The sequence below is a fragment of the Eretmochelys imbricata genome, chromosome 3, assembly GCF_965152235.1.
Source record: "Eretmochelys imbricata isolate rEreImb1 chromosome 3, rEreImb1.hap1, whole genome shotgun sequence".
In the NCBI taxonomy this organism is placed as follows: Eukaryota; Metazoa; Chordata; order Testudines; family Cheloniidae; genus Eretmochelys; species Eretmochelys imbricata.
Genome location: NC_135574.1, coordinates 58,171,884 through 58,199,363, shown reverse-complemented (window position 1 = coordinate 58,199,363; position 27,480 = coordinate 58,171,884). Strand labels below are relative to the sequence as shown.

The window sequence follows — 27,480 nt, the reverse complement described above, 5'->3', positions numbered from 1 at the left end:
AAGTGAGTGGGGAACGGGGCCTTAGGGAAGGGGCAGAGCAGGGGCGGGGCAAGTGTGTTCAGTTTTGTGCTATTAGAAAGTTGGCAACGCTAGGGGGAGTATCTGCAGCAGGGGTGCTCATTGGAGGTGGGGGCAATGTCGCTCGTTCTCTGTCACGGTGGCAGGGCTGCCGGCACAAGCCAAGGATGCAGCGACAGCCATCAGTCAGTGCCATGGGTGATGAGTGAACCCCCTTTTGGGGAGGCTAGCCCTGCACTCTACCACCTGAGGCCCCTCCCACCAGAGCTCCGAGTGCCCCCCCACCTGTGGCCTGAGGAGCCCCGCCCCGCCCACCCCAGACAGCCCTCCAAGCACCACTGCCAGCCCCTCCCCCAGTGCCAGGCCAGCCCTAGTGCCATGCTGTGCCACCAGCTGCAGCCCCCCCCCAGTGCCAGGCTGAGACGCCAGCCCCCTCCAGCACCAAGCCTAGCTGCCAGCCTGACCGCCCCCACACTTTGCTGGCCCCAGCGCCGCCCTGACCTCTTCCCCGGCACTGGCCCCAGCCCCACTCTTGAGCCCCCGCCAGCTTCAGGTAGAAGGGGAGGGAGGGCAAGGCATCAGGGCACAACATAGGCGGGGCCACATCCTGTGTCAGGTGAGGCTTAGCCTGCCCTGGCCTCTGATATCTGCCGCCCATGCTCAGCGCCTCCCTGTGGGACCTCCTCCCCAGGGCTGAGAGCTGGTGTCTGGGTGGGCAGGATCTGTCAGCTGTGGCTTGCAAGGGAATGGACCAATCAATTGCAGATGTAGGGGAGGAACCAATCGGGAAGTGGACCAATCAGGGATCTTTCTGAGCTGCAGCTCGTCTGCTCTGCAAAAACTGGGACATTTGCTGTTATTTGAAAAGCCCGTCTGGACGGAGAAAGCAGGTTCACAAAAGAGGCTCTGTCCAGGGAAACTCGGCATATGGTAACCCCACCCATATCCCTTGTATTCCTCTATTTCCCCCCTACTCTGCTGCAGCATCCTATATTTCTTCCAGTTTTCTGCACATCCTTCTCAATGCTCTCCCCCCCGCCCACTTTCTTGCCTCCCCCATAACTTCCCATTCTGAGACTGAAAGGCATGGCTTCCTACTACATGTTCCATATAGCCTCAGCATCCTATCCTGAAGGCCCTGTCTCCTCCTATCCTCTCCCAATTTTTTCTCCCTCTACATTCTCCCCCAGATTCCTACCTCATACTCATTTCTGAACGAGTGTGACTCAGGCCATAGTATTGATAACAGCAAATGGAGGACAGGGAGGTGAGATACAAACAAATACTGCCACTTGGGGATGTACACACACACATGCTTCTGTTCAGTACATTTCCACACCCTGGTCCAAAGTATGAGGAGATAGGACGTGGGATTTCTTCAGCCTTGTCCGAAAGAGGAAGAGAAACAAACAGTTCCTAGTTTCAGAGTAGCAGCTGTGTTAGTCTGTATCCGCAAAAAGAACAGGAGGACTTGTGGCACCTTAGAGACTAACAAATTTATTAGAGCATAAGCTTTCGTGGGCTACAGTCCACTTCACTAGATGCATGCAGTGGAAAATACAGTAGGACGATTTTATATACACAGAGAAAATGAAACAATGGGTATTACCATACACACTGTAACGAGAGTGATTATTTAAGGTGAGCTATTACCAGCAGGAGAGGAAAACAAAAACCTTTTGTAGGGATAATCAAGATGGGCCATTTCCAGCAGTTGACAAGAACGTGTGAGGAACAGTAGGGGGAAAAAATAAATGTTTTACTTTGTGTAATGTCACATCCACTCCAAGTCTTTATTCAAGCCTAATTTAATGGTATCCAGTTTGCAAATTAATTCCAATTCAGCAGTCTCTCTTTGGAGTCTGTTTTTGAAGTTTTTTTGTTGTAATATTGCGACTTTTAGGTCTGTAATCGAGTGACCAGAGAGATTGAAGTGTTCTCCGATTGGCTTTTGAATGTTATAATTCTTGACGTCTGATTTGTGTCCATTTATTCTTTTACGTGGAGACTGTCCAGTTTGGCCGATGTACATGGCAGAGGGGCATTGCTGGCACATGATGGCATATATTTACAATTTCCCAGTTCTTCCTAACTGCCTGGATTTGGAGTCATTTTCAGGTTGAGACGAAATAGAGCTTTCTTGTGTCTCCTCCATATCTCCTCCCTCTAATGAGCCCTTAGTTAATACCTGTCCTACATTTTAGAGTCTGGTTAGGCACACCCCATCACAAACTGATTACACTATATTATACAGTTGTTTTGGAGGGAAATACAGATAAAAATCAAAACAACCCTTTCCCCAACCTATAAGCCACTTCTCAGTAGGGACAACCAAGTAAAACAAGCTTGAACTATGCAGCCCAAGTCATTCAGGAGAAATTATGAGCCAAAACAGATTAGGAAAAATTTCAAAAAGTCAGTGACAGAAATGTTTTTAGACACCATAATTGATTGTTTCCAGGAAAAAAATTCTACCACTGGTTGAGTCAAAGCATATAAAACTTCAGGAGACTGATTTCTTTTTGGGAAAGTCAGGTGATTTCTTTTTGTTTTTTTAAAATCAAGTTTATAGTGTGAAGCTAATTTAATCCCTATATGGGGACCAGATTCTACAGCTCATTAATACGTGCATGAACTAATATTACATGCTTAGTATTCATTTGCATATAGCCATACACTGCTATGCCATATTGCCCAATTTTCTAATAATGACATTTTTACTTTTCACATAGCACACTCCAGAATATTTCCTCAGAGAAATGAGAATCACAATTGAAACATGAATGTTGAATTTTTATTTGCATGTACATGTTATTCTAGCCAAAAGTAAAGCCTGTAGTGGGAGCATTAAACATTGATTTATATTATTGGAATTTAGCTCTTTGGCCCTGGCTAGGCTGAATTATTTGTATGCGCTGAACAAGTCCATCAGCAAGTGTCAGGCCTAGAGGTCAAAGCAGGAGCCAGAGCTGAAGATCAAAACCAAAGTCAGAGTCTGAATGCCAGAATGAAGGCAGAATCAGAGCCAGGAATCAGAGCCAAAGCTCAGAATCAGATTATCTGCAGTCAGGGATGGCAGGAGCATGACTCAGAGAAGACTGGAACAATGCCAAGTGCAGGGCAAAGTTTAGGCTAGAGTACAAAAAAAGCAAGGCATGCAAGGGAGAGAGAATCCACAGTCTTATGCATTGAGGAGCCAGCAAGCTACTGCTGCTGTAGACCTCAAGAAGAGAAGGTTACTCACCTTGTACAGTAACTGAGGTTCTTCCAGATGTGTGTCCCTGTGGGTGCTCCACTCTAGGTGATGGTGAGTCCCTGCACCTTTGTTCGGAGAGTTTTGCAGCAGTGCCCGTACAGGTCGGGCACGCACAGTATCTGCCTCATGTGCCGTTGGTGCTTCAAGCAGCGCATGTGCAACCTGGAATCATCAGTTCCTTCTCTAGCGCAGGGGCTGCTTTGGACACTGATGGCCCTGGAAGAGGCCGGGGACCTCTGCCACTTCCTGGAGTTGGGGGAGGATCCCTGGCCGGGCTGGGGGCTCTGACCTCAGCAGTATGCCTGTAAAGCCCCAAAGTGGGTGCATGGCCTGACGTAGGTCCTTTGCCCAAAGCCCCATTGTCTTTTGGTACCAAAGGGTGCCTCTTCTTTTGCTGTTTCTTTGGAACTGGTGAGGAGGAATGGTGCTGGGCACAGCCTGGTGCTGGCGGTGGGGTCCACAGTGGAAAGCTCTGACACAGGGCGAAGTGCAGCCTCCATAAGGAGGGCCCTCAAGCAGATATCCCGCTCCTTCCGGGTACAAGGTCAAAAGTTTTTACAGATCCGACACTTATCTTTCCTATGGGATTCCCCCAAAGACTTAAGGCAGCTGTCATGGGGATCACTGATAGGCATCAGCCTGCTGCATGTTGAGCACGACTGAAAGCCTGGTGAACGGGGCGTGCACTCCTCGGAGACAAAGTCCCAGCCGGGACTGTAAGTACACTAACCTAACTCTTCTAAAGGCTAACTACCTACCTACAAACTATATACAGATAAGAGGAAAAAAAAGCTATAAAGAACTGCTAATGCTCTTGTGATCTGCAAAACAAGGTGCTCCAACCAACCGTCATGGGCGGTAAGAAGGAACTAAGAGGCCATAGGATTGGTGGCACCTAATATACCGACGCATGAACGCAACACTCAAGGGGGCATCGCAGCCAATCCTACTGATACCGCTAAGGTAGAAATCTCCAACAACTGTGCATGTGGATGTGTGCACACCTCGAATGGAATGGACATGAGCAACACATCTTGAAGAAGAATTTTTGTTTACTGCCCATGACCTGTCCATGACTTTTACTAAAAATACCCATGATTAAAATATAGCCTTAGTTATAGTAGATCACAAGCTAAATACAAGTCAACAGTGTAACACTGTTTAAAAAAAAAGCAAACATCATTCTGGGACATACTAGCAGGAAACATGTGGACAAATTGGAGAAAGTCCAGAGAAGAGCAACAAAATGATTAAAGGTTTAGAAAACATGACCTGTGAGGGAGATTGAAAAAAAATGGGTTTGTTTAGTCTGGAGAAGAGAAGACTGAGAGGGGGACATAACAGTTTTTAAGTACACCTCTACCCCGATATAATGTGACTCAATATAACACGAATTTGGATATAACGCGGTAAAGCAGCACTCCAGGGATCAAAGGAAGTTCGATATAATGCAGTTTCACCTATACCGCGGTAAGATTTTTTGGCTCCCGAGGACAGCGTTATATCGGGGTACAGGTGTACATAAAAGGTTGTTACAAGGAGGAGGGAGAAAAATTGTTCTCATTAACCTGTGAGCATAGGACAAGAAGCAATGGGTTTAAATTGCAGCAAGGGTGGTTTAGGTTGGACATTAGGAAAAAATTCCTGTCAGGGTAGTTAAACCCTGGAATAAATTGCCTAGGGAGGTTGTGGAATCTCCATCATTGAAGACTTTTAAGAGCAGGTTATACAAACACTTGTCAGCGATGGTCTAATTTAGTCCTGCCGTGGGTGCGGGGGACTGGATTTGATGACCTCTCAAGGTCCCTTCCAGTCTTACAATTCTATGCTTATGACATCAGGAAACAGAGCAATTATAACTGCAGGGCCTTATTCTTGATTGCAAGTATCTTTGCATCATTAATAGCCGACTCAAGACAGCCCTTACTCTTGCAAGCTTTCTCCAAAGTAAGCTTAGATTCAAGTAGAAGCTCTTCAAGGATTCATGCATTACTAGTCTTTTCCATTAATTGGTCTCTAAACATTTAAATTGATCAAATTCATATGCACCTACCATAACAGACCACTGTGCTTTAAGTAGTACTTTAATCTGGCTTCTGAGACAGCTGACAGAATCTATGGCTTTCAGCAGTAAATCTTTGGAATAGACTAAGAGTCTCTAACACAGAAACTGAAGAAGCCTATGTATCATTGCTATCTGGTAAAGTGTATAAAAAGCCTTCTGCAGCAAAGCAATGAAGCAAAGAAACAAGCCATGATTGCCTTGTAGCATCAGGTAGACTAGCACATAATTCTCAAAAAACTTTCATCTACATTTTAAAGGGAATTATTAATCTATTAGACAAGGAGAAAAACTAATGGGCAATGTAAATGTGCAGTATTGGCAGGCCACTTAACTGTATCTGCTGCCTTCTAGTGGGTGGTGTCAGAGCTGTTTACCTAAATCTCAGGGAAAAAGTGGATAGAGTACTACTGAGAAGTGTTTGAAACTGGCTAGTGGAAAGAAGACAAGGATGAAGAGACAGTGTTTCTCTTTCTCACACACACAGGATATACACGGAGACTCATGAGGTCAGGCAGAGGTGTAATGTATGCACTCTGGTTCCATACTCAGAAGTGGAATGGAGGTGTGTGCTAGGTTGTGTGCCTCCAAGATCTAGCTAGACTGAGGCGCTGGCAGCTGCAGTGGGGCAAACAGCTATCAAAACTTTCTCCTGAGTGAAAGCAGGGAGTGGTCCAAATGGGAGCCATTTCCCTCTGCTTTAGGGCTACTTTTGTGGAATATGACTAGGCACTGGCTAACATTGGATATGACTAAGCACTTGATGACCAAGAGAAGGCACTGGACACCAAGGACTTCTCACTGCTCAATATTAGTGGCACCTAGTGGCCGGATGTCCATTAGCTACAAAGCAGGTGGCTGGGTGTCCAGGAGGGAGGAGCAGTCAACTTCTCTGGCCTTACTACTGGCCATGCTACAAGCAATTCCTGTTCCCAGCTCCTCCATCATCCATGGTGGTGCGGCAGGCTGCCAGCAGGGCAGCCAGCTGAAGACTCATGTGACTTTGCATTCAAATTTGGGCAGGCTGAGCAAGGTCAATGAGTTTTAGGATAATGGTTATTTTACTGTTGGTGGATGTTAGTGTTGCAGCAGATTCATCCTGCTTCCCACCAGAATCTGTTTACCAAACCATTCTTGATTCTTATGACCCCAGTATGTTATGATTTCAAGAGGAATAAAGTAAAACTTTACAAGAAATATTAATGCTGTGATGTGCATAACTGAACTACACGGGCAGGGCCGGCTCTAGGTTTTTTGCCATCCCAAGGAAAAAATTTGCTGCCCCAAACTCCGAGAGCACAACTGTCCAAGCCAAAAAAAAAAAAAGAAGATGGCTGGAATGCCGCCCCTGGAATTGTGCCACCCCAAGCACATGCTTGCTTTGCTGGTGCCTAGAGCCAGTCCTGTACACGGGAAAGCTCAGTGCAAATATGCTGTGCCCTAAGTGAGCTTTTCATGACGGTTTCAGACAGAACACACAAAAGCAACCTCTCTTCTGAGAAAAGTGAGCCAGTCTGGTTTCTGTGAACTACCCATGCAGCCCCACCCAATCAGGGAACCAGAACTAATATCACATGACTTTTATTATCAGTTACAAGCAACTAACCCAGTTTGAAATCTAAAAAAGTGACGTGAAAATTTGTCACATGATTTTTGCATGAAAGAAAAGTACAAAATGTGATCAGGCAATTTAAAATTTAATAAAATTACATGCATTTGGTGGATATTCTATAACTTGAAATCAGGCAATTTTCATTGAAAAAAGATTTTGTTATGCATATTTCACCCAGTTTTAAATATTAATTTTTTAGAATTATTGTCAACTAGTGGAGATGGAAGCCTGCCTTTATCAACGATTTATACATTAATACTTCAGAGGATTAACAGCTAATTATCTTTATAATCTACTTTTAAAGCATCACCCCGCACATACAACATTATCTACCTTTTCAAAGGACACTGTTAACTAGGAGAATGAGTCACAGCACAGCTTTTACACTAAAAAATTGAGGCATGCAGGGGTAAATTTTCATAGCTGTGTGCAGTGATTTAGCTGCACGACTCCCATTGAAATTAATAAGAGTCACACTGTTAAATCTTCATGAATTGCTTTAAAAATTTACCACATAACATCAAACTAATGAAACTCTCAGAATGTATATCTAATGATAGGATTGGCTCTCTCAGATGAAATGGGACATCTCCTCACTTTAATAGGAATAATCTTTAACAAAACTAAGCTTTAGTGAAATGTACCTGATGATCAGAAACATGACACTCAGATACTTAAGATGTAAGATGTGAGTTCATTTTAAGAATGAGATTTATAGATTTTAAGGCAAAAAGAGACCACTGTGATCATCTAGTCTGAATTAATTCCTGTTTGAGTTAGAGCATATATTTTAAAAAAACATCCGATCTTGATGTAAAAATTGCCAATGGTGGAGAATCCACCACAACCCTTTGTTCCAGTGGCTAAATACCCTCCCTGTTAAAAATCTACACTTATTTCCAGTCTAACTTGGTTAGCTTCAACTTCCACCAATTGGATCTTGTTATACCTTTGTCTGCTAGACTGAAGATCCCATTATCAAATTTTTATTCCTCCTGTAGGTACTTAAGTTACCCCAACCTTCTCTTTGTTATGTTAAGTACACTGAGCTCCTTGACTCTTTCCCAATAAGGCATGTTTTTCAGTCGGTCAATCACTCTTGTGGCTCTTCTCTGAAACCTTGTCAATTTATTAACATCCTTCTTGAACTGTGGACACCAGAACTGGACAAAGTATTCCAGTAGCACTCACACTAGAGCCAATTAGAGGTAATATAACCTCCCTAGTCCTATTTGATATTCCCCTGTTTACACATCCAAGGATCACATTAGCCCTTTTGCTCACAATATTGCACTGGGAGCTCATGTTCAGGTGATTATCCACCATGAATCCCAAATCTGTTTCCCAGGATAGAGTCCCCGACTTGTATGGCCCAGATTCTTTTTGTCTAGAGTACTACTTTCCATTTGCCCATATTAAAAGGCATGTTGCTTTCTTGAGCCCCGTTTACCGAGTGATCACTCTGCATCAGTGACGTGGCCTCTTCATATTAACCACTTCCCCAATCGTTGTCATCTGCAAACTTGATTTTTATGTTTTCTTCCAGGTCATTGATAAAAATGTTATAGGGCCAAGAATTGTTGTATTAATTTAGATGGAATATATGGGCCAAAGTTGTTAACATAATCCAGTCATTGTCCAACCTAAAGCGTGGTCTACACTGTGTGGGGAAGGGGGCGGGGAATTGATCTAAATTACGCAACTTCAGCTACGTGAATACAGTAGCTGAAGTCGACATACTTAGATCTACTCACCGCGGTGTCTTCGCTGCGGTGAGTCAACTGCTGCTGCTCCCCCGTCGACTCCCCCTGCACCTCTCGTGTCAGTGGAGTACAGGAGTTGACGGCAGAGTGCTCCGGGGTCGATTTATCGCGTCTAGACTAGATGCGATAAATCAACCCCCGCTGGATCGATCGCCCGCCGATCTGGCGGGTAGTATAGACATACCCTTAGTGTTAAACAAGATCCGGAGTTTGGTATATAGAGACCTCAGACTGCTTTGTACCATGGCAGATACACCATTAAAATTTTTTAAACGTTTTAATAGATAGAAAAGAAGGAAAAAACAGTTAAAGCATTTGAAATGTATAGTATTAAACAAGGCTTTTATTTTAACATTTCTTGTTTCCTTTCCCTGATCTGTTTTTTATGGTTAATTCTTAGGTAGGCAAAAAGGCAAAGGTTATTGTGACATCTTATGAATTTTCACATACTTTTCACAGTTGAGCTTAAGGTAAATTTTTAGGTCCATTTATCACAAAAGACCCCACTAGAAACTCACCTGTTCAGTGATGATTTCCCATTTACAGTGATAGAGAGACCTACCGACCAGTAAGCCAGTTTTTAATCCATTTAATGGGTGCCATGTTAATTTTGTATCATTCTGTTTTTTCAATCAAGATATTGTGCAGTACTAAGTCAAATGCCGTAAAGAAGTCTAAGTATATTACATCAACACTATTAAATTTTTCAACCAAACTTGTAATCTCACCAAAAATGGTATCAAGTTAGTTTGACAGGATTTATTTTCCAAAACCCCATGCTGACTGGCGTTTATATATTGCCCTCCTTTAATTCTTTATTAATTGAGTCCCGTATCAGCCATTCCATTATTTTTCCTAGGATCAAAATCAGGGTGAAATGCCTGTAATTATATGGGTCATCTGTTCAATCTTTTTAAATGGAGTGAGTGAACTTCATATTGCTGGAATAGATTCTAAATATATTAAATGTCAAGAACTACTGGATTACAAACTTATTAAGACATAGAAAAATGGAGTAGGAAAATATGACCAGCCTTCAGTATGGAAGTTGGTTGGTAGTGCAATAAATGGGACTGGAGAGCAGGGAAGAGATTCAGGGAGCAGGTCTCTAGGGGACAGCAACGCTGGGGAAGAGGGGTGAAGGGGATGGTGTTTGAGGGAGCAGGTGTTTGGGGAGAGGGGAGAGGAGGTCTGGGGGCACAGGTGTCATTATATACTGTAGATATATACTATACAGAGAGAGACCCAATTGGAGGTTCCAACCTTTCTTCACCCAGGACTCCCAAACCACCTATTTCTTTTGTCTTAATCCACTCACCACAACTACAAAAGATTGTGGGTTTAGGGTATTAGCAAGAAGCTGTGGGTTATTTTTTTGTGGGGGTGCTAGGTGTGGGGTGTTGGGGCTGTGGATACTGGTCAGACTACTGTTGGGTTGGTCACAGAAACCAGTGAATGCTAGGGGTGCTGGCTGGGTAGTGGGGTTGCTAGGAGATAGTTAGTACCATGGCAGATACACCATTAAAGGAGGTGGTGGTTCTTGAATAGTGTTGTTGGTGAAGATGCTGTAGCTGGACTGGGGGACTGGTATGGAGTGAGGAATGGGGATTATTTTCCTCTCCTTGTTCACACAACTGTCAGCTGTGAGGCAGCACCACTTCAAGAAGCTGTGAAGATAGCTCCAGGGCCTCATGAAGTACCACTTACCTTACAACTGAGCACTGTGCTGGAGGGAAGCGTGGGGGAGAGAAGCCACTCTTTAAATGGGTGGGGCAGGGAAAAAGCAGAGAGCAGCAGCGGCAGTAGGGGGATGGAGATAAAAGATCATTTACTTCCTTTCCTAACCCTGGGTCCCATTTGGTTTTAGCAACCTCAGGATTTTGCTGCATTTTGATTCTCTACTAGGGGAGTGTGACCCAGTGGGGTCTCTCTTGCATCCACCTGCCTGTCATACCACACAGGTTAGGAAGCCCTGCTCTGAATGATCAAGAACTGTGCAGTGCAATGTTTGAATGTTAGGAGGATTTTTTGAAATGTAAGTCGAGGTCAAGGAAAAAAATAAGTGGTGATACTCTGCCAAGCCTTACACAGTTGACCCCACAATCAAATATCAGTCGCACAGGTTATGCAGATCTTTGAAATAAGACACAACCGACTTCCTCCAGAAACTCTGCAATATTAACAAACTCCCTCAGAATACAATTCTTGGCACCACAGATGTCACTTCCCTATACACCAACATCCCTTACATTGCTGCCTGCTTCAGATATCTACAAGATATTGGACAACACTTAGATATCCACCTCAAATACATCACCAAACTCATCCATTTCATCCTCACCCATAACATCCTCATATTCAGCAACAAACACTTTGTCCAAACCATTGGAACAGCCATAGATACTGAGGCTGGCATATTGGGGAACCATCCTCTTCATGGGCCACCTCAAAGAAGAATTTCTGGACAAATTCACCACAAAACCAATGACATATCTGAGACATATCGATGACATTTTCATCCTCTTGAAAGATGATCTAAATTCCCTTACAGATTTCCACCACAACTTCAACAACCACCACCCATCCAACAACCTCTCTCTAGAATAATGGTTCTCAAAGCCAGTCCACTGCTTGTTCGGGGAAAGCCCCTGGTGGGTTGGGCTGGTTTGTTTACCTGCTGTGTCCGCAGGTTCGGCCGATCGTGGCTCCCACTGGCCGCGATTCACTGCTCCAGGCCAATGGGGCTGCCGAAAGCAGTGTGGGCCGTGGGACGTGCTGGCCACTCTTCCCATCGCCCCCATTGGCCTGGAGCGGCAAACTGCAGCCAGTGGGAGCCGCACGCAATTGGCCGAACCTGTGGACATGGCAGATAAACAAACCGGCCCGGCCCACCAGGGGCTTTCCCTGAAAAAGCGGCGGACCGGCTTTGAGAACCACTGCTCTAGAACACTCCCACACCAGTATCAACTTCCTGGACACCATGCTCAGCTTCAACAACGGAACTCTACAGAAAACTATTTAAAAGAAGCCCATGGATCACCACACTTATCTTCACAGATTCAACAACCACCCCAAACATACCGAGAAATCTGTTATCTACAGGGCACTCAGCTGTATATGCTCCGAGGAGAAAGTTTGGGGTACGCACCTTAGCACACTTAAAACCACCTTCACCAAACAAGGACAATCCATCAGACAAGTAGATCACAAAATGGAATTGGCCAGCCAAATATCCTGAGAAAAACTGCTTCAACATGGAAAAAGAACCTTCCAACCACACACCTCTAGTTGTCACCCACCATCCCACACTGGAATCCATAAGGTGCATTATTAAACAATTGCAATGCATACACAATGGGGACCACATCCTGATAGAAATATTTCCTAAACCTCCTCTTCTGGCCTTCAAACAACAATGTTGCCAAGCTCATGATCAGAAGCAAGCTCCCCACAGACCAGGACATACCAAGTCAAAGCAGCATTGGACCCTGCCATAACAAAAGATGGAAAACCTTCAGAAATATCTCCACTACTATCATGATCAATATCCCACACAACACACCTTTCAAGATCTATGGGTCCTACACATGCCTGTCTCAACATGTGGTATACCTCATCCAATGCACTAACTTCCCAAATTACAACTAGGTGGGTGAAACAAGACAATCCCTATGCTCTTGAATGAACTCACACAGGAAAATGATAAGAGACAAAACCACCATATCACCCTTGGGCAAATACTTTCCACAAAACAATCATAGAATCATAGAATATCAGGGTTGGAAGGGACCTCAGGAGGTCATCTAGTCCAACCCCCTGCTCAAAGCAGGACCAATCCCCAATTAAATCATCCCAGCCAGGGCTTTGTCAAGACTGACCTTAAAAACTTCTAAGGAAGGAGATTCTACCACCTCCCTAGGTAACGCATTCCAGTGTTTCACCACCCTCCTAGCGAAAAAGTTTTTCCTAATATCCAACCTAAACCTCCTCCACTGCAACTTGAGACCATTACTCCTTGTCCTGTCCTCTTCTACCACTGAGAATAGTCTAGAACCATCCTCTCTGGAACCACCTCTCAGGTAGTTGAAAGCAGCTATCAAATCCCCCCTCATTCTTCTCTTCTGCAGACTAAACAATCCCAGTTCCCTCAGCCTCTCCTCATAAGTCATGTGTTCCAGACCCCTAATCATTTTTGTTGCCCTTTGCTGGACTCTCTCCAATTTATCCACATCCTTCTTGTAGTGTGGGGCCCAAAACTGGACACAGTACTCCAGATGAGGTCTCACCAATGTCGAATAGAGGGGAACGATCACGTCCCTCGATCTGCTCGCTATGCCCCTACTTATACATTCCAAAATGCCATTGGCCTTCTTGGCAACAAGGGCAGACTGTTGACTCATATCCAGCTTCTCGTCCACTGTCACCCCCAGGTCCTTTTCCGCAGAACTGCTGCCTACCCATTCGGTCCCTAGTCTGTAGCGGTGCATTGGATTCTTCCGTCCTAAGTGCAGGACCCTGCACTTATCCTTGTTGAACCTCATCAGATTTCTTTTGGCCCAATCCTCCAATTTGTCTAGGTCCCTCTGTATCCTATCCCTACCTGCCACCGTATCTACCACTCCTCCTAGTTTATTGTCATCTGCAAATTTGCTGAGAGTGCAATCCACACCATCCTCCAGATCATTTATGAAGTTATTGAACAAAACCGGCCCCAGGACCGACCCTTGGGGAACTCCACTTGATACCGGCTGCCAACTAGACATGGAGCCATTGATCACTACCCGTTGAGCCCGACAATCTAGCCAACTTTCTACCCACCTTATAGTGCATTCATCCAGCCCATACTTCTTTAACTTGCTGACAAGAAGGGGGACTGTGGGAGACCGTGTCGAAAGCTTTGCTAAAGTCAAGAAACAATACATCCACTGCTTTCCCTTCATCCACAGAACCAGTAATCTCATCATAGAAGGCGATTAGATTAGTCAAGCATGACCTTCCCTTGGTGAATCCATGCTGACTGTTCCTGATCACTTTCCTCTCATGTAAGTGCTTCAGGATAGATTCCTTGAGGACCTGCTCCATGATTTTTCCGGGGACTGAGGTGAGGCTGACTGGCCTGTAGTTCCCAGGATCCTCCTTCTTCCCTTTTTTAAAGACTGGCACTACATTAGCCTTTTTCCAGTCATCCGCGACTTCCCCCGTTCGCCACGAGTTTTCAAAGATAATGGCCAATGGCTCTGCAATCACAGCCGCCAATTCCTTTAGCACTCTCGGATGCAACGCATCCGGCCCCATGGACTTGTGCATGTGCAGCTTTTCTAAATAGTCCCTAACCACCTCTTTCTCCACAGATGGCTGGCCACCTACTCCCCATGCTGTGTTGCCCAGCGCAGCAGTCTGGGAGCTGACCTTGTTCGTGAAGACAGAGGCAAAGAAAGCATTGAGTGCATTAGCTTTTTCCACATCCTCTGTCACTAGGTTGCCTCCCTCATTCAGTAAGGGGCCCACACTTTCCTTGGCTTTCTTCTTGTTGCCAACATACCTGAAGAAACCCTTCTTGTTACTCTTAACATCTCTTGCTAGCTGCAGCTCCAGTTGTGATTTGGCCCTCCTGATTTCATTCCTACATGCCCGAGCAATATTTTTATACTCTTCCCTGGTCATCTGTCCAATCTTCCACTTCTTGTAAGCTTCTTTTTTATGTTTAACATCCGCAAGGATTTCACCGTTAAACCAAGCTGGTCGCCTGCCATATTTACTATTCTTTCGACACATCGGGACGGTTTGTCCTGTAACCTCAATAGGTATTCTTTGAAATACAGCCAGCTCTCCTGGACTCCTTTTCCCCTCATGTTATTCCCCCAGGGGATCCTACCCATCAGTTTCCTGAGGGAGTTGAAGTCTGCTTTCCTGAAGTCCAGGGTCCGTATTCTGCTACTTACTGGATCTGGATCTTACTGGATTAAAAACAAGATTTGGCAATCAGATTGGCCACACTGAACATAGCAATGGGCCAGGCCTGCATTTTAACATGCCATTAACAATTAAGGCTGCCAAGATATAACAGAAATCTTAATCACTTCTGAAAAACACATGCTATCTAAAAGAAATGAGAATGCATCTTTTCTAAATTACAACATGTGATCAAAATGAAACAGCAATTACAGACCAATACTAACACAACTGCATCACCTACCCTCATCCTAATATACCCTCTACCCTATACCACCTACCCTTGTCTACAGATGAACTTATTAGAAACAGTCTAGTCTTAGGCACAAATTATAATGAAGCCATGGCAGTAAACAAGCAAAATAAATAATAATAATAATCATAGCTACAAAAACTTAAAGCATCAGACAGAGTGGAAGATATACAGTACACACAAGATAGCTTCAAACATCCTAGGTTAAACCGAAAAATACCAAAACTGTCTGTAGGCAGAGAACAGCAAAAATGTATTTATTGGGAAAATAAATGAGGCAAATGCCCACCATCAGTGCAAAGGAGATTAATGTGATTACTGACACTAAAAATAAAAATCAAGACAGTTGCGAGGTAGTTATAGAGAGATCCTACAATATATACCAATCACATTTCTTCAAATAAGTTTGTCTATATCATCACCCACTGGGTTGGGGCTGTGACAATCAAAGAGGAAGAGCCGTTTGCACAACTGAACCTGCAAGCCACACCACACATAGTTCATATATCCAGATATCAGACTGACAATTCTCCTGTCTTCCATGTAATAAGCTTTAACAATTACCCTAATGTAATTCTAGACAGATTGCACAAACTCGGGTACAGAAACTCTAAACTAACATTCAACAATGGCACATATTGGCACCTTGAAGATCAATGCACTCTGGCATGCTCATAATGGGAAATGCCACAAATTGGACTTTAACATAAATTGCCACCAGGCGGTGCACCTTCGTCCACCAGAATCTAGTGAAAGGTTGGGCATTGCACAGTTAGGGCAATATAACAGTCAGTTGCAAAAGTATACAATAATATACATCTAGCAAAGGAACCAGTGGTGGATCAATATGGAAGGTTTTAAATGATTCAACTCTCTGCCTGAAGCATCTCGCTGGATATCATATAGAGTGGAAACTTGCACAGCAACCAATATTTGAAGCAATTTTTTTAAAAAATAAAAAAGCTAAAATGGGACTGACAATTATTTTGAGGTAGGAGCTATTTTACTACTTTGTGGACTCCATTCCGTTGACATATTTGGCATAATCATGCTCTAGATGAGTGACTAAAACATAAACATTAAATCCTAAATGTTCTGTAAGGGGCGGATGCTATTGTCAATGACTATTTAGGTTGGGGTATGGAAATATCTTATGAATTTCAACAGAGATCATGATTGTAATCCGATAACACAGCCCAACAGAGCAGAGTATGTAAATCTCAGATTGAATAAAGGAAGGTAGGAGGGAGGGAGAGGAACAGAGGCCAATTCTGTTAGCAATTTCATATACTGGAGACCACTAATAGCAGAAGGTTTAGAGCCAGTCCCTAAAAACATTTTAGCAATTTTGGACATGCCCTGTCTAAAAAGTGCACAAAGTGTACAGTATTCCTCAGGGCTGTCGACTATCTGTCCAATTCCTATCACCTCTTCTGCAAGGTCAATGAACCTCTTGATGTGTTGAAGGCTCAGGGATGCTACTGGGAATTCTAGCATCAAAATGTTTTCAAAGAGTTTCAAAGGTTAGTGACCAAACATCCAGCCCTAAAATATGATGGGAATGGAATCTGTAACTCAATTACAGGGTGAATATGGATTAAGAGTCTCCAGACTGCTAAATAGCCAGCCTGTGGCATTGGACTTTAGGACACTTTTTCTAGCAAAGGAAAATCTATGCTCAAATGTGTAAAGAATGTCTAGCTTTGTTTTTGCACGTACCAAGCCTGACTGATATAATCTGGTATGAGACCACACATGTGGACACAGTACATGATGCTTTGGAAATGATCTTCAATAGTTTCTGTTATTAGCTCCCAAAGGCCTTCAAAGAAAGTAATTAAAAATATCACTTGGATAGACAATGCAGAAAAGGATCTTTGACATTCATCATGGACTTTCTATTGCATACCTGTCCTCTGCTCTGTCCATTGGCTTCCCATTGAATATCTTTCAGGTGCTCAAAGGTCTGGTCCCAGCATATGTAAAAGATCACCTAATACTCTGACCCTGGTCCTAATCCCAACACCTCCACTCCTCAGGTGCAACAGAACTTTCTACCACAAGGGTAAACCTCATCTGTGCAGGAAACAATGCTTTCTTGGAGGCCAGTCCTAGAGTGGAACAAACTTCCACAGGTGCTAACTACCACTACAAACCTCACCACCTCCCACTTAAAGTGCAAAGTGTACTTCTTCAACCTTGCCTGCTCTAATATAAACACTCAGTAACTCTACCAAAACAAAACATGACACGAAAAATTTTCCCCAGAGAGAGAATGAGAGAGGGAAAATGAACCACATGTGACAGATGTTAATCACATCACTTAATGCACTACTGGAAGGTGCTGAGATACTGTGGTGATGAGGCTGCTATAAGAACATACACAGAGCAGAATCAGATCACCAAAAAGAAGTGACTACTGATATCTCAGCTTATGCCAAAAAGATGTAACCAGGAACTGGAGTGTATCAATCAAGCAGATTTCCTTTGAATGGTGGGTAAGTAGCTTCATAAAATAGAGGACCAGACTTTGTCATCCTTATTAACACACAGTAAGCAGGCCCTTAGTCTGCCAGTAGGCCCGCTACCTGCTGACTAGGTAGCTGCTTCACACACTCCAAAGAATTGTTCTGTCAGGACTGCCAGACATGAAGAGATGCCACTAAACATTTGTGAAAAAAGCCCTACAGGGTTTGGGACCTATTTACCTTAAAAAAACACAACTCTTCCTCTGCCCCTCACTGTGCCAACTGAGATCATCTGAGGCACTTTCTCTAACAGTCACTAATGGACAAATCCTGTTCATTTTGCTCAAGTGAGTAATCTGGTTGGCTATAATTAGACTACTCTCTGGAGTAAGGCGAACAGGGTTTGGCTCTGAATGTTGATTGAAGTTTATAACAGGGCATTTTTAGCAGCTGGGCCCCAACTGTGAAGATTGATCCTTCCAGACCTCCACTTTGCCAACCTTTAGAATGTAATGCAAGGCACATCACTTAGGTTAAGCATATACTTAACTATGGACCATAATTAGGTTCTTTATAGTTCAGGGAGTACAGGAAAGGGGTTATTTATACTGTTCATTGAGGGCAGTAGATTTACTGTCTAGTTGCATTTAATCTATGTAATGTGCCTAAATACTATGGTGATGGGCACATAACATATCATTTCATAAATAAATTAAACCCCCAACCAACCTTGCAACAACCTAGATGTAGATTTGTTTATAGTGGGCTGACAAAAATATCCTGTGATGGTAATTACTACTTTGATTAATGAGAAATAGATCCTGTAACACACAATAGCCACTGGTATCACTGAATGTTCCAAAGCAAGGTTTGCCAAGAATGACATCCAAGAGATGGATTATGGAGAATGGACTTAAGTTTCCCTGTTGGGAATCTGCACAGTTGAAACATCAGCAGAATTTGAACTTGTATAACTTTCATTGTACTATAGCTAGTCTAGTGATAAAGTAGGAGCAGCTATAAGGAAACTACTAATGGACTAACAGAGATGCATGAAAAGCATTACCCGACTGGAGAAATACACCATCAGAAAGCATGAACTCTCTTTATCTTCCCTTCCTGCTTGATGCCTCTGTTTAATGCTTAAATGCAAATTAAGCAGAGCACACCCCCCTTTGATTAGGACAGCCCTGTTTGCCTTCTGTTGGGGCAGGGCTGTGGGGTTTGGAACGTACACCATACAGGGCACTCTTATAACTTCACATACAATGTTACCACACATATTTTATCAGGACAATACTGACCAGCAAATTATGAGTTTTGAAATGATACCTTACAAGGCATCCTTTGTATAAAGATTATTACAATGGTGTGTAGGGTGTGAATACAGGAGTATATTCTGTCACAGTGGGCTCAAAACAAAACATTAGGTCAAAACATTCCCAAACAAGGGGCTGAAAACCCAGATTCAAATCTGGACTTTGCACAAGGTTGGGGCATTCAGATTCAATGGAAAACTCTACTACCACAACCATAGTTTCATAAGAACTACTGAGGAACAACTGTCCTTCAAGGCAGAGCTAGATAGATCACACACTGCAACTCCAGGTTCAGGGGCTGTTAGAGACACTGGTGACGGCTGGGGAGGAAGCTCAGTGGCTAGTAACACACAGTTGATGCAAAGGATGCCAGAATATAATTAACTTGCCAGTTGCACAATTCCCTGACTCTCGCCATCAGTAGAAAGAAGACACCTTGCGAACTGGGAGGGTAGTAAGATAGCCTACAAACTTAAAAACTTTATTGGTAACCAACTAAAAGCCTGAAACTATCATTCAGCTTTAGAAGGAGCACTATAATGAGAGTTCTGTACAAAAATTATATGAGAGTATACACCTAATTTGTAGACAGTCAGTTAATATGAACAGTACACTTACATGTACATTAAGTATTATTTTTGTGTATGCAAGTGTCATGCTGGATCATATTAAAGAAGTTCTGTATTAAAATCACAAATGAGTTTGATTCCCCATAGTTTAAATTCCAGGGTATTACTAACTAAAAGGTCTCTTGGTTTTTGGTCTTTTATTTTTACTGTTTCTCTCCCCCTCTGTGTGAAACTTGCAAGCTGCGAATTGTGTTAGTACATCCTAAGACAGAGTCTGTTCTCAAAGCAATACTTTGTAACAACAACAACTCACACAGAGAGAGGCTCAAAGCGATACTTTGTAACAACAGAAACAGCACACAGAGACTCCCTGCCCTTTCGTTGTATTCATCTCGCTTTGTTAACAATTGTGATTAAAATAGAGATAGAGGATGTATGTGGATGGATGCTTATAATAAATGAATGATCAGGGAATCCAGTGTCGATCAGCCGAAGAAGGTGTCAAGTGGAAACAACCAGAGGACCCCCGGAGGGCAGACTGGAATCCACCCAACAGCCTCAAGGGTGGGAGAACCGAAGAACAAGATAACATCTGGCAGCACGGAGCCGTCAGGAATGTGCCATTTGCTGATTGATTCAGCAATAGCATGATAAAGCAATTCCCATAGACTGGCATAGGAAGAAATTCCTATAAAAATGGACTCTAGAAAGTGAGAACTTTGGGGTCTGATTCTGCAAACCAACTTCCAGGCACATCAGATGTGCATCTGACAAGGCCCTGCTCCCTCCTCGTGTCCAGGTTACCTGCCGAGTGGCTTGGCATGAGCAACTCTAAGGCTGGTAACTATGATAACAACTTTGTAGAACCTGTGTGTGTGTGTTTGTATGAATGAATGTGTGAATAAATATGAAATTGAACGGAATGTTATAGCTATAACTAACTGCTTACTATGATTCTTTCTGCATTCACAATAAATGTGGCATTTTGCCTTATTCCCTTTAATAAGATCCTGCTAGTTTTTATTTTATTGGTATAACACAAGTTCAAGAATTAAATTTTCTCCCTGCTGTATGCAACAATTTACTGAGAGATGGTGGTGACATCATAATAAAGCACAAAAGCAAAAGTCTTAACTAGAACCTAATGATAAGTTTGTTAGTGGTGCCTTTTATTCATGGCTTTGATTAATTTTTTACAAGATCTAACATGGAGCAGTTTTCCAGCTACTTCAGCCTGTAATAAGACTCCAGAAAAGCAAAAGATGGTAATTCTCACAGGACAGACTTCTCAGGGTCTGGGAAAGGAAGGAGATGAGGGACCACCGCTGAACACCTTTGCCTGAGTTATCTGGTCAATATGGATTTATTGAAGAGTAAAAAAAAGAAGGAGAAAGATGTTTGGCTGGGATAGTCAGCTCTTTGCTGTCTTCTCATGCTACAGAAAGGCCCTTTTCAGTAACAAGTTCATTCTGGTTACAAACACAGTGAGTTGTGTCACACTACCGTGCCAGCAACTGCAGACATACTTCAGCAGACTTGGGAAATCAGGACAAACACCAAACCAAAGTGGGAGCTGATCTAGATAGCTTGTATGTTTGCTACTGGTGCATCCATCAGACCATTAATACTTTACTGGTACCTCTGGTTAGAAGGAGCATTGCAGATTTAAAGGATAAATAATGTCCTTACAAAAGTATCCATTGATAAGATGGTAGCTTCTCTAGTTAGGAGAGGGTAGTATTTCATGGGACTAGGCACACTGGAAGGCCAAGAAATGAAGGAAAACTGGTGGAAACTCAAGAAGTTTGGGAAATTGTAGAAGGCAGATCTCTGACTTTGGCCATAAGTTTGGGTGATTAATTTCTTGTTCCTCACTCCATGTAATCAAGTGATATATGTGACTATGGTTACACTGTGATGGAACACATAATTTTCACACCTCAAACACAGAAGCAAATGACCACAAACACTGGAGACAGATTCTAAGAGCAGTGATGGCTAGACCAATAATTAAAACACCCCAGTATCAGAGCGGCTTTATAGCCATGTGTTTCTGTAAGATGTCCATGAAAGTTCTTTAAAAATAATAATGTGGATGTATGAGGGTTTTCCATTCTAACCCTCTAATATGTGAGGTGGTATTCAAGATCTGACATTCCTAGCTAATCCTGTCTCCCAGAAGAAGGGAAATGGCTGGATCAATTGTAGATGTGTAGGAAATATCATATCGATCACAGTTTTTATTTCACTTTTAAACTTTTAAACTATTAAACTTTTCTGTAGACATGCCACTTGCACAATCCCTTAACAAATATTTTTCTGAATTTAGAGACAATTTCACAGTGTATCTGTATTTGCTATGATAAGGTGCTGATTGAGATTGTTATGTATGAACTGGGGGTACTAGGGCCGGAAAGGAAAATGTTGAAATAATTACGATAATTATCTACTCACTTTTCTTTTTCATCTGCTCTCACCTCATGACCTCCCCCATGCCATTCTTTTTCTTCTCTCATGCATCTGTAATCACTTTCTATCTCTCCTCTGATTCCTTTGCCTCTCTCTTCAGATATGCCCCCGCCCTATGCTAAAAAATCTTTTCTCAGTCCCTCCTGCCTTATCAGCTACTGTCTAATCTTTCTCTTCCCATTGACTTCCAAGTTCCTTGAGCATGTTGCCTAGTCCCACGATTGTGGCTTCTACATTGCTGACTCCTGGAGTCTTTTCAATCTGGCTTTCCCCTACTTCACTCCACTCAAATTGCATTAATGAAAGTCACCAGTCATCTCTTCCTGAACAAATCCAAGTGTGACTTCTTCATTCTCCTCTTTCTGTCTGTTGTTTTGAAACAATACACTTTGCCATCCTCATTGATTGTCCTCACTGGACTTTCAGGAACAATTACTCAACTCGATCTCCTACCTCTCATAGTGCTCCTTTAGTGTCCTCTTCCTGGGCAGTTCTACTTTCTTCTCTCTCCTCCTTTTCAGCCTGAATCAAAAGGGACATGTCCCTTCCTTTGTTCTCTCCAGACCTGGGTGACCTCATCAGCTGTCATGGCTTCAGCTATCATCTTTATACTCGCGAGTCACAAATCCATCCCTCCAGTTTGTCTCTGAAGCCGCCTCTGGCACATTTCTTCCTGGATATCCCAGCTCCACCTAAAACAGAACCCCCAAGTCCTCCTCCCCCTGTCACAATGGATAACTATCAGAGATGGGCAAATAATTGATTTTTCAAGATGAGGTAGATGTAGATTCAAATGGCTACTCTGAATCAGGCAGAGAGAAGATTTGAATCCATGTTTTCTACCTCCCAGGTGAGTGCCTTAATCACCAAGCTGGAGAGTTGTTCTCACGCTCTCTCTTTGACACAATGAATGTTTGGCTGTTTATTCAGATTAGAACAGCTGCAACAGGAGAGACTGAATGCAGAATAGCCTGCACCCTGGTGGTTAGGGCACTGCCTTGAAGGGTGGAGGCTGAGTTCAAGTCTCTGCTCTAATATTTATTCAAAGTGAAATGGTTTCAACAAGAGAGACTGAGAGCAACCCCCCCTCCACCCCGCCTGAATACCCTATAGGCTAGTGGTGGGGATGCTCATATGGGAGGAGTAGATCTGTGTTCAAGTTCCTGTTCCAGAATGGGGATTCAAACCCTGGGTCTTCCACATCCCAGGTGCCTTAATCTCTGTGTTAAAGGTTATAGGGAGAGATGGGGATGCTCACACTCTGAATCTGGCCCTGGAAAAGTTTTTCCCAGATGAAATTTATAGGATCAAATTTGCAAATAGTTTTGGATTGACTGAAACTGCATTTTTCAACAAGTAAACCATTTTTCCAAAAAACATTTCACCCAGCTCTAATAACTACACCATCCTTCCCTATGCTAGCTACAAAGCCAATGCCTTTTTAAAGGAAGAAGTGTATTTTTGCCATTCAAGTGCACTTTTTGTTTTGGGATGTCAATGAATTGCCTAACAGAACTGATAGTTTCTTGTTATTATTCTCATTTCTTGTTTTAAATATTGAAATAGCACCTACAAACCCCAGTCATGGACAAAACTCTATTGTGCTAAGTGCTGCACAAACACAGATTTGTTCCTTCTGACTTTTAATGAAATTTTGTAATTTTGCAGTGGCTCAGATTTTTCTGTTTTGTGGCTGCAACATCCTAGGGTAAGTGTGTCCTAGATATGCCCACATCTTGAATACTGCGTGCAGATCTGGTCCCCCATCTCAAAAAGAGATATATTGGAATTGAAAAAGGTACAGAAAAGGGCCAAAAAAAATGATCAGGGGTATGGAACAGCTTCCATATGAGGCGAGATTAATAAGACTGGGACTTTTCAGCTTGGAAAAGAGATGACTAAGGGAGGTATGATAGAAATCTATAAAATCATGACTAGTGTGGAGAAAGTAAATAAGGAAGTGTTATTTACTCCTCACAACCAAATGAAATTAATAGGCAGCAGGTTTAAAATGAACAAAAGGAAGTATTTCTTCACACACAACACAACTGTGGAATTCTTTGCCTGAAGGTGTTGTGAAGGCCAAGACTATAACAGGGTTCAAAGAAGAACTAGATAAATTAATGGAGGATAGGTCCACCAATAGCTATTAGCCAGGATGGGCAGGGATGGTGTCCTTAGCCTCTGTTTGCCAGAAGCTGGGAATGGGCAACAGGGGATGGATCACTTGATGATTATCTGTTCTGTTCATTCTCTCTGAAGCACCTGCCATTGGTCACCGCTGGAAGACAGGATACTGGGCTAGATGGATCTTTAGTCTGATCCAGTATGGCTTTGCATACTGGAGAATTTCAGAGAGCATTGCTCCCTCCTGAGGCATGCTGCTTTTTGGAAACTCTTCCAAGTCCTGTATGACTGTGCACTTCCTCCTACACAACCTTGCGCTTCAGTGACACAATCTGACCAGTCTGACTGCCTTAGTGAAGAGGATAAATTAAAGACCCATATAAATAGTACTGGAATCCAAATGATCATTTTTCTAAATAAAGGACAGATATGTCAAAATTAGGACACATCATATATTAAATCAACAGTCATTGGGGCCCAATAAAGAGAAGCTAGGAAGTGAGGGCCTTGATCCCTTCACCGCTGTGAGCCTCTACAGCACAGCATGGCAACATTCCTTTGCAGTCCTGAAATTCCAGCTTCAAATTGATATGCCTAGTACACGGGTCAGCGCTTGTGTGCTCTGTGGATGAGATACACTGGCCAAGTAGTAATTAGGTAAAATAAGGGATATCAGGCAGTTCTCAATCTAACACAAAATACATAGCCAGGATGAATAGCACAATTATATTTCCCATATCCTCTGAGACAGCGAATAGGGTGCAAAGCAGGCCAACATGTACTGATGTATCTTTTCTTACCAAGGAGCACACAGAGTTGTTTGTAAACTAACTTGTCAGACTTACTGACATCATAGGCTCATTATTGTAAGTATTGGCCTTTGGTTGTGAGTACTACACACTGACAGGTCATTAATGAAATCTAAACAAAAGAAAGACTCTCTGAACTTGACCTTTTTGGTAATCTGAACATTTATTATTTCTACCTCTTAGGCCAATGACCTAAGTAATTGTGTTTGACTGCAAAAGTAGTTAGATCTGCTGAGGATATACAGGCAAGTTAAATTAAGGGCAAACAGACCATGGCTGTAAAGATATCACTATTACATTGAAATGGGAAGTAGAATGAATGAACTGTAAATAAGGATTAAAAAACAAAAAGCCAAATCTAGTCATGGGATTTTAGAGGAACTCTACTTTGACTTTAATGGGGAGTTCAGCTAATAAAGCCATATGACTCACCATTATTAGTAGACCTATTAAAAACAATAGAAAAGAATGCTAGTTTTCAAGTGGTTCAAAAAGTAAAAATAAAATAACCCAAAAAGGAAAATTGCTAAGTATTTAGAGCAATACTGTCAGATAGTTTAGGCCCAACATTTAGAGTCCCCACCCAGGAAAAACATTTTACAAATGCTAACAAATAGAAAGGCATTCCTTACGTTTTTTTCCATTAGTTCATTTTTTAAATGCTGCAGCATGAGGCATGCAGCATGAGAATACTATAGACCAAGAGAAAAAGCAAAGATAGGAACAAATGGGGCCAGTTTAATAGTTAGAAACAAGTGAAGAGCAAGAAACAATCAGGGAAAACAGTGAAAAGTATATAACGATTGCTTAAAATTCTGGTCTAGATTGTGACTTAGCCCCATGCAATGGAGTCTATGTTGCAGTGTTGCTCCTAGAATGGCCCAGAAGGGAGACTGACTGCCAGAATGTGCTCCCTGATATGCTGGTGTAGATACACCGCCAGGGGTCAGAGTCAAAGCTGTATTCACTCCTCACTCCTTCCTGCTCATTGGCACGCAGGAGGGGACACAGCGGCACTGTGGAGCATGCTACCCACCAGGTACTGGAAGTTGCGTTATGGTACATGGGGTGCTTTATGCCCTTCTTACTCCCGTCGGCTAGTGCCCAGAATGGGCCATAATCTGGCCTTCTTTAATTATCGACAGGTTCGTAAGTAACACAGGTTTGGATGTGTAACTTTGAGCATGACTGTGTCCCTTAACTAACTTACTTTATGCAAGGAATTAACACCTCCAAAATGAAGTTAGTTAGCAGCAAAAGGCTTGCACACAGTAGGAGGAAAGAAAACTGAAGATAAACTGAAGCTGGATTGAACAAATTGTGGCTATCTCCAAACAAAGAGTTCTAGGACAGCAGCAAGTAATCTGGGATGTTAAACATGTTTCTGCTATTTAAATGTTTGACTTATTTTATCGTTAATAAACCACCTGTGCTGAACTGTCTGGTTCTGTTATCTGGAATTATGTACAGTAGAACCTTGATTATTAGAAAGAGTTGAGTGTACCAAAAACCTGCAAATACCCCTGGGTTTGATTAATCAGGGGAGTCATATGGCTGAATTCAGGGAGAGGGAATGTCTGAGGGGCTGGCTTCCCCAATGAAGGCTGCCTGGAGAAGACAGGAGAGAGTGGAGTTTCTACACACGAGTCCCTTCTGTCTCCTCTTCAGCCAGTTGCCTTGGGGAAACAGGTAACTTCCTCTCCCTGCTTTTCTCTTTAGCCAACTGTGCAGTAAGCCTCAGGGGACATGTTGTTCCCTAATTTCACATTAGATCTGGCTAACCATGGTTCGGATATGGGACTCAAAGTTCTACTGTATTTATTGGAAAAAAGCCCCTACAATTGATAATTATAGGACTTATTGTAAAGTGCTTAATAATGATGCTTTTATAGATGATACACCTCTGAGTAATGCAAAATGGTAGAAACCCACTGTGACCTTCTCTATACACTCCCAATCAACCTTTACCTGACACACCCATACTTACTTTGGTCAGTGTATTTGTAAGGAACCTGTAACGTGGCTAATATTGGCTGCTCTTGCAATCTAAACATCACAGCTTCAACAAAAGTGATTCTTTTGGGAATTCCACCTACTCATATTTCCCTCATTACAGCCCCACTGCAACTGAAGGACTTTTTTGGTGAGATTATTTGTTATTTGCATTGGGGCCTTTGGGTGCTACTGCAATCAGGTTGGGGACCCCTGGTGCCAGGTGTTGTACAAACACAGGCCGATATGTCTCCTGCCCCTAGGAGTTTATAATCTAATTTGAAATGAGTTGCAACAAGTGAGTGCAAATAGCAACTGGAGAGAACAAGGAGGTCAGAGGATGAGGGTAATGAAGCTGAGATCCTGCTGTTACACAGGTTCACTATTGCACCAACATGTTGGTTCCAAATCAGACATTTTTTTAAAGAATTACAGTAAAATCAAGTAAATAAACTGAATCTGTTATTATGTGTGCAAGAAATCAGCCAACCTGTGATGTCTAGGTTGTAACTTTTGGAATTTACATTGAAATTAATTGGGAAACTCACCTATTACACAGAATGGTTTCCTCGCAAATCGCAATCTTCCTTGCCATCCTCGGTAGCGACAACAGCAGCCAGCTGACCAGATACGAATGATATATTCCAAACCAAACACAACAATCATGACAAACTCCTGGAAAGGGAAAATAAGAGACATGTCTATTGCAGGCTCCAGAAACAAAATAGCAAGAAATACTTGACAATTATGCCTGACGAGTCAATTCATCTAATGCAACTGTATTCCTTTTCCTGAATCAAACCAAACTGGC

At 42.8% G+C, this 27,480-nt stretch overlaps 1 protein-coding gene and 1 pseudogene across 5 annotated transcripts in view; one reads left to right on the top strand and one right to left on the bottom strand.

Moving 5' to 3' along the window:
• Nucleotides 1-27,480, bottom strand: part of KCNQ5 (potassium voltage-gated channel subfamily Q member 5) — a 515,957-nt gene that overhangs the window by 83,250 nt on the left and 405,227 nt on the right. For all 5 annotated transcript variants that reach the window (XM_077811612.1, XM_077811613.1, XM_077811617.1 and 2 more), the window contains exon 3: nt 27,218-27,344. In XM_077811612.1, coding sequence (XP_077667738.1) covers nt 27,218-27,344 — 127 coding nt within the window. The remainder of the gene's footprint in view (nt 1-27,217; nt 27,345-27,480) is intronic.
• On the top strand, nt 20,667-21,232 carry LOC144261867 (mpv17-like protein 2 pseudogene; annotated as a pseudogene).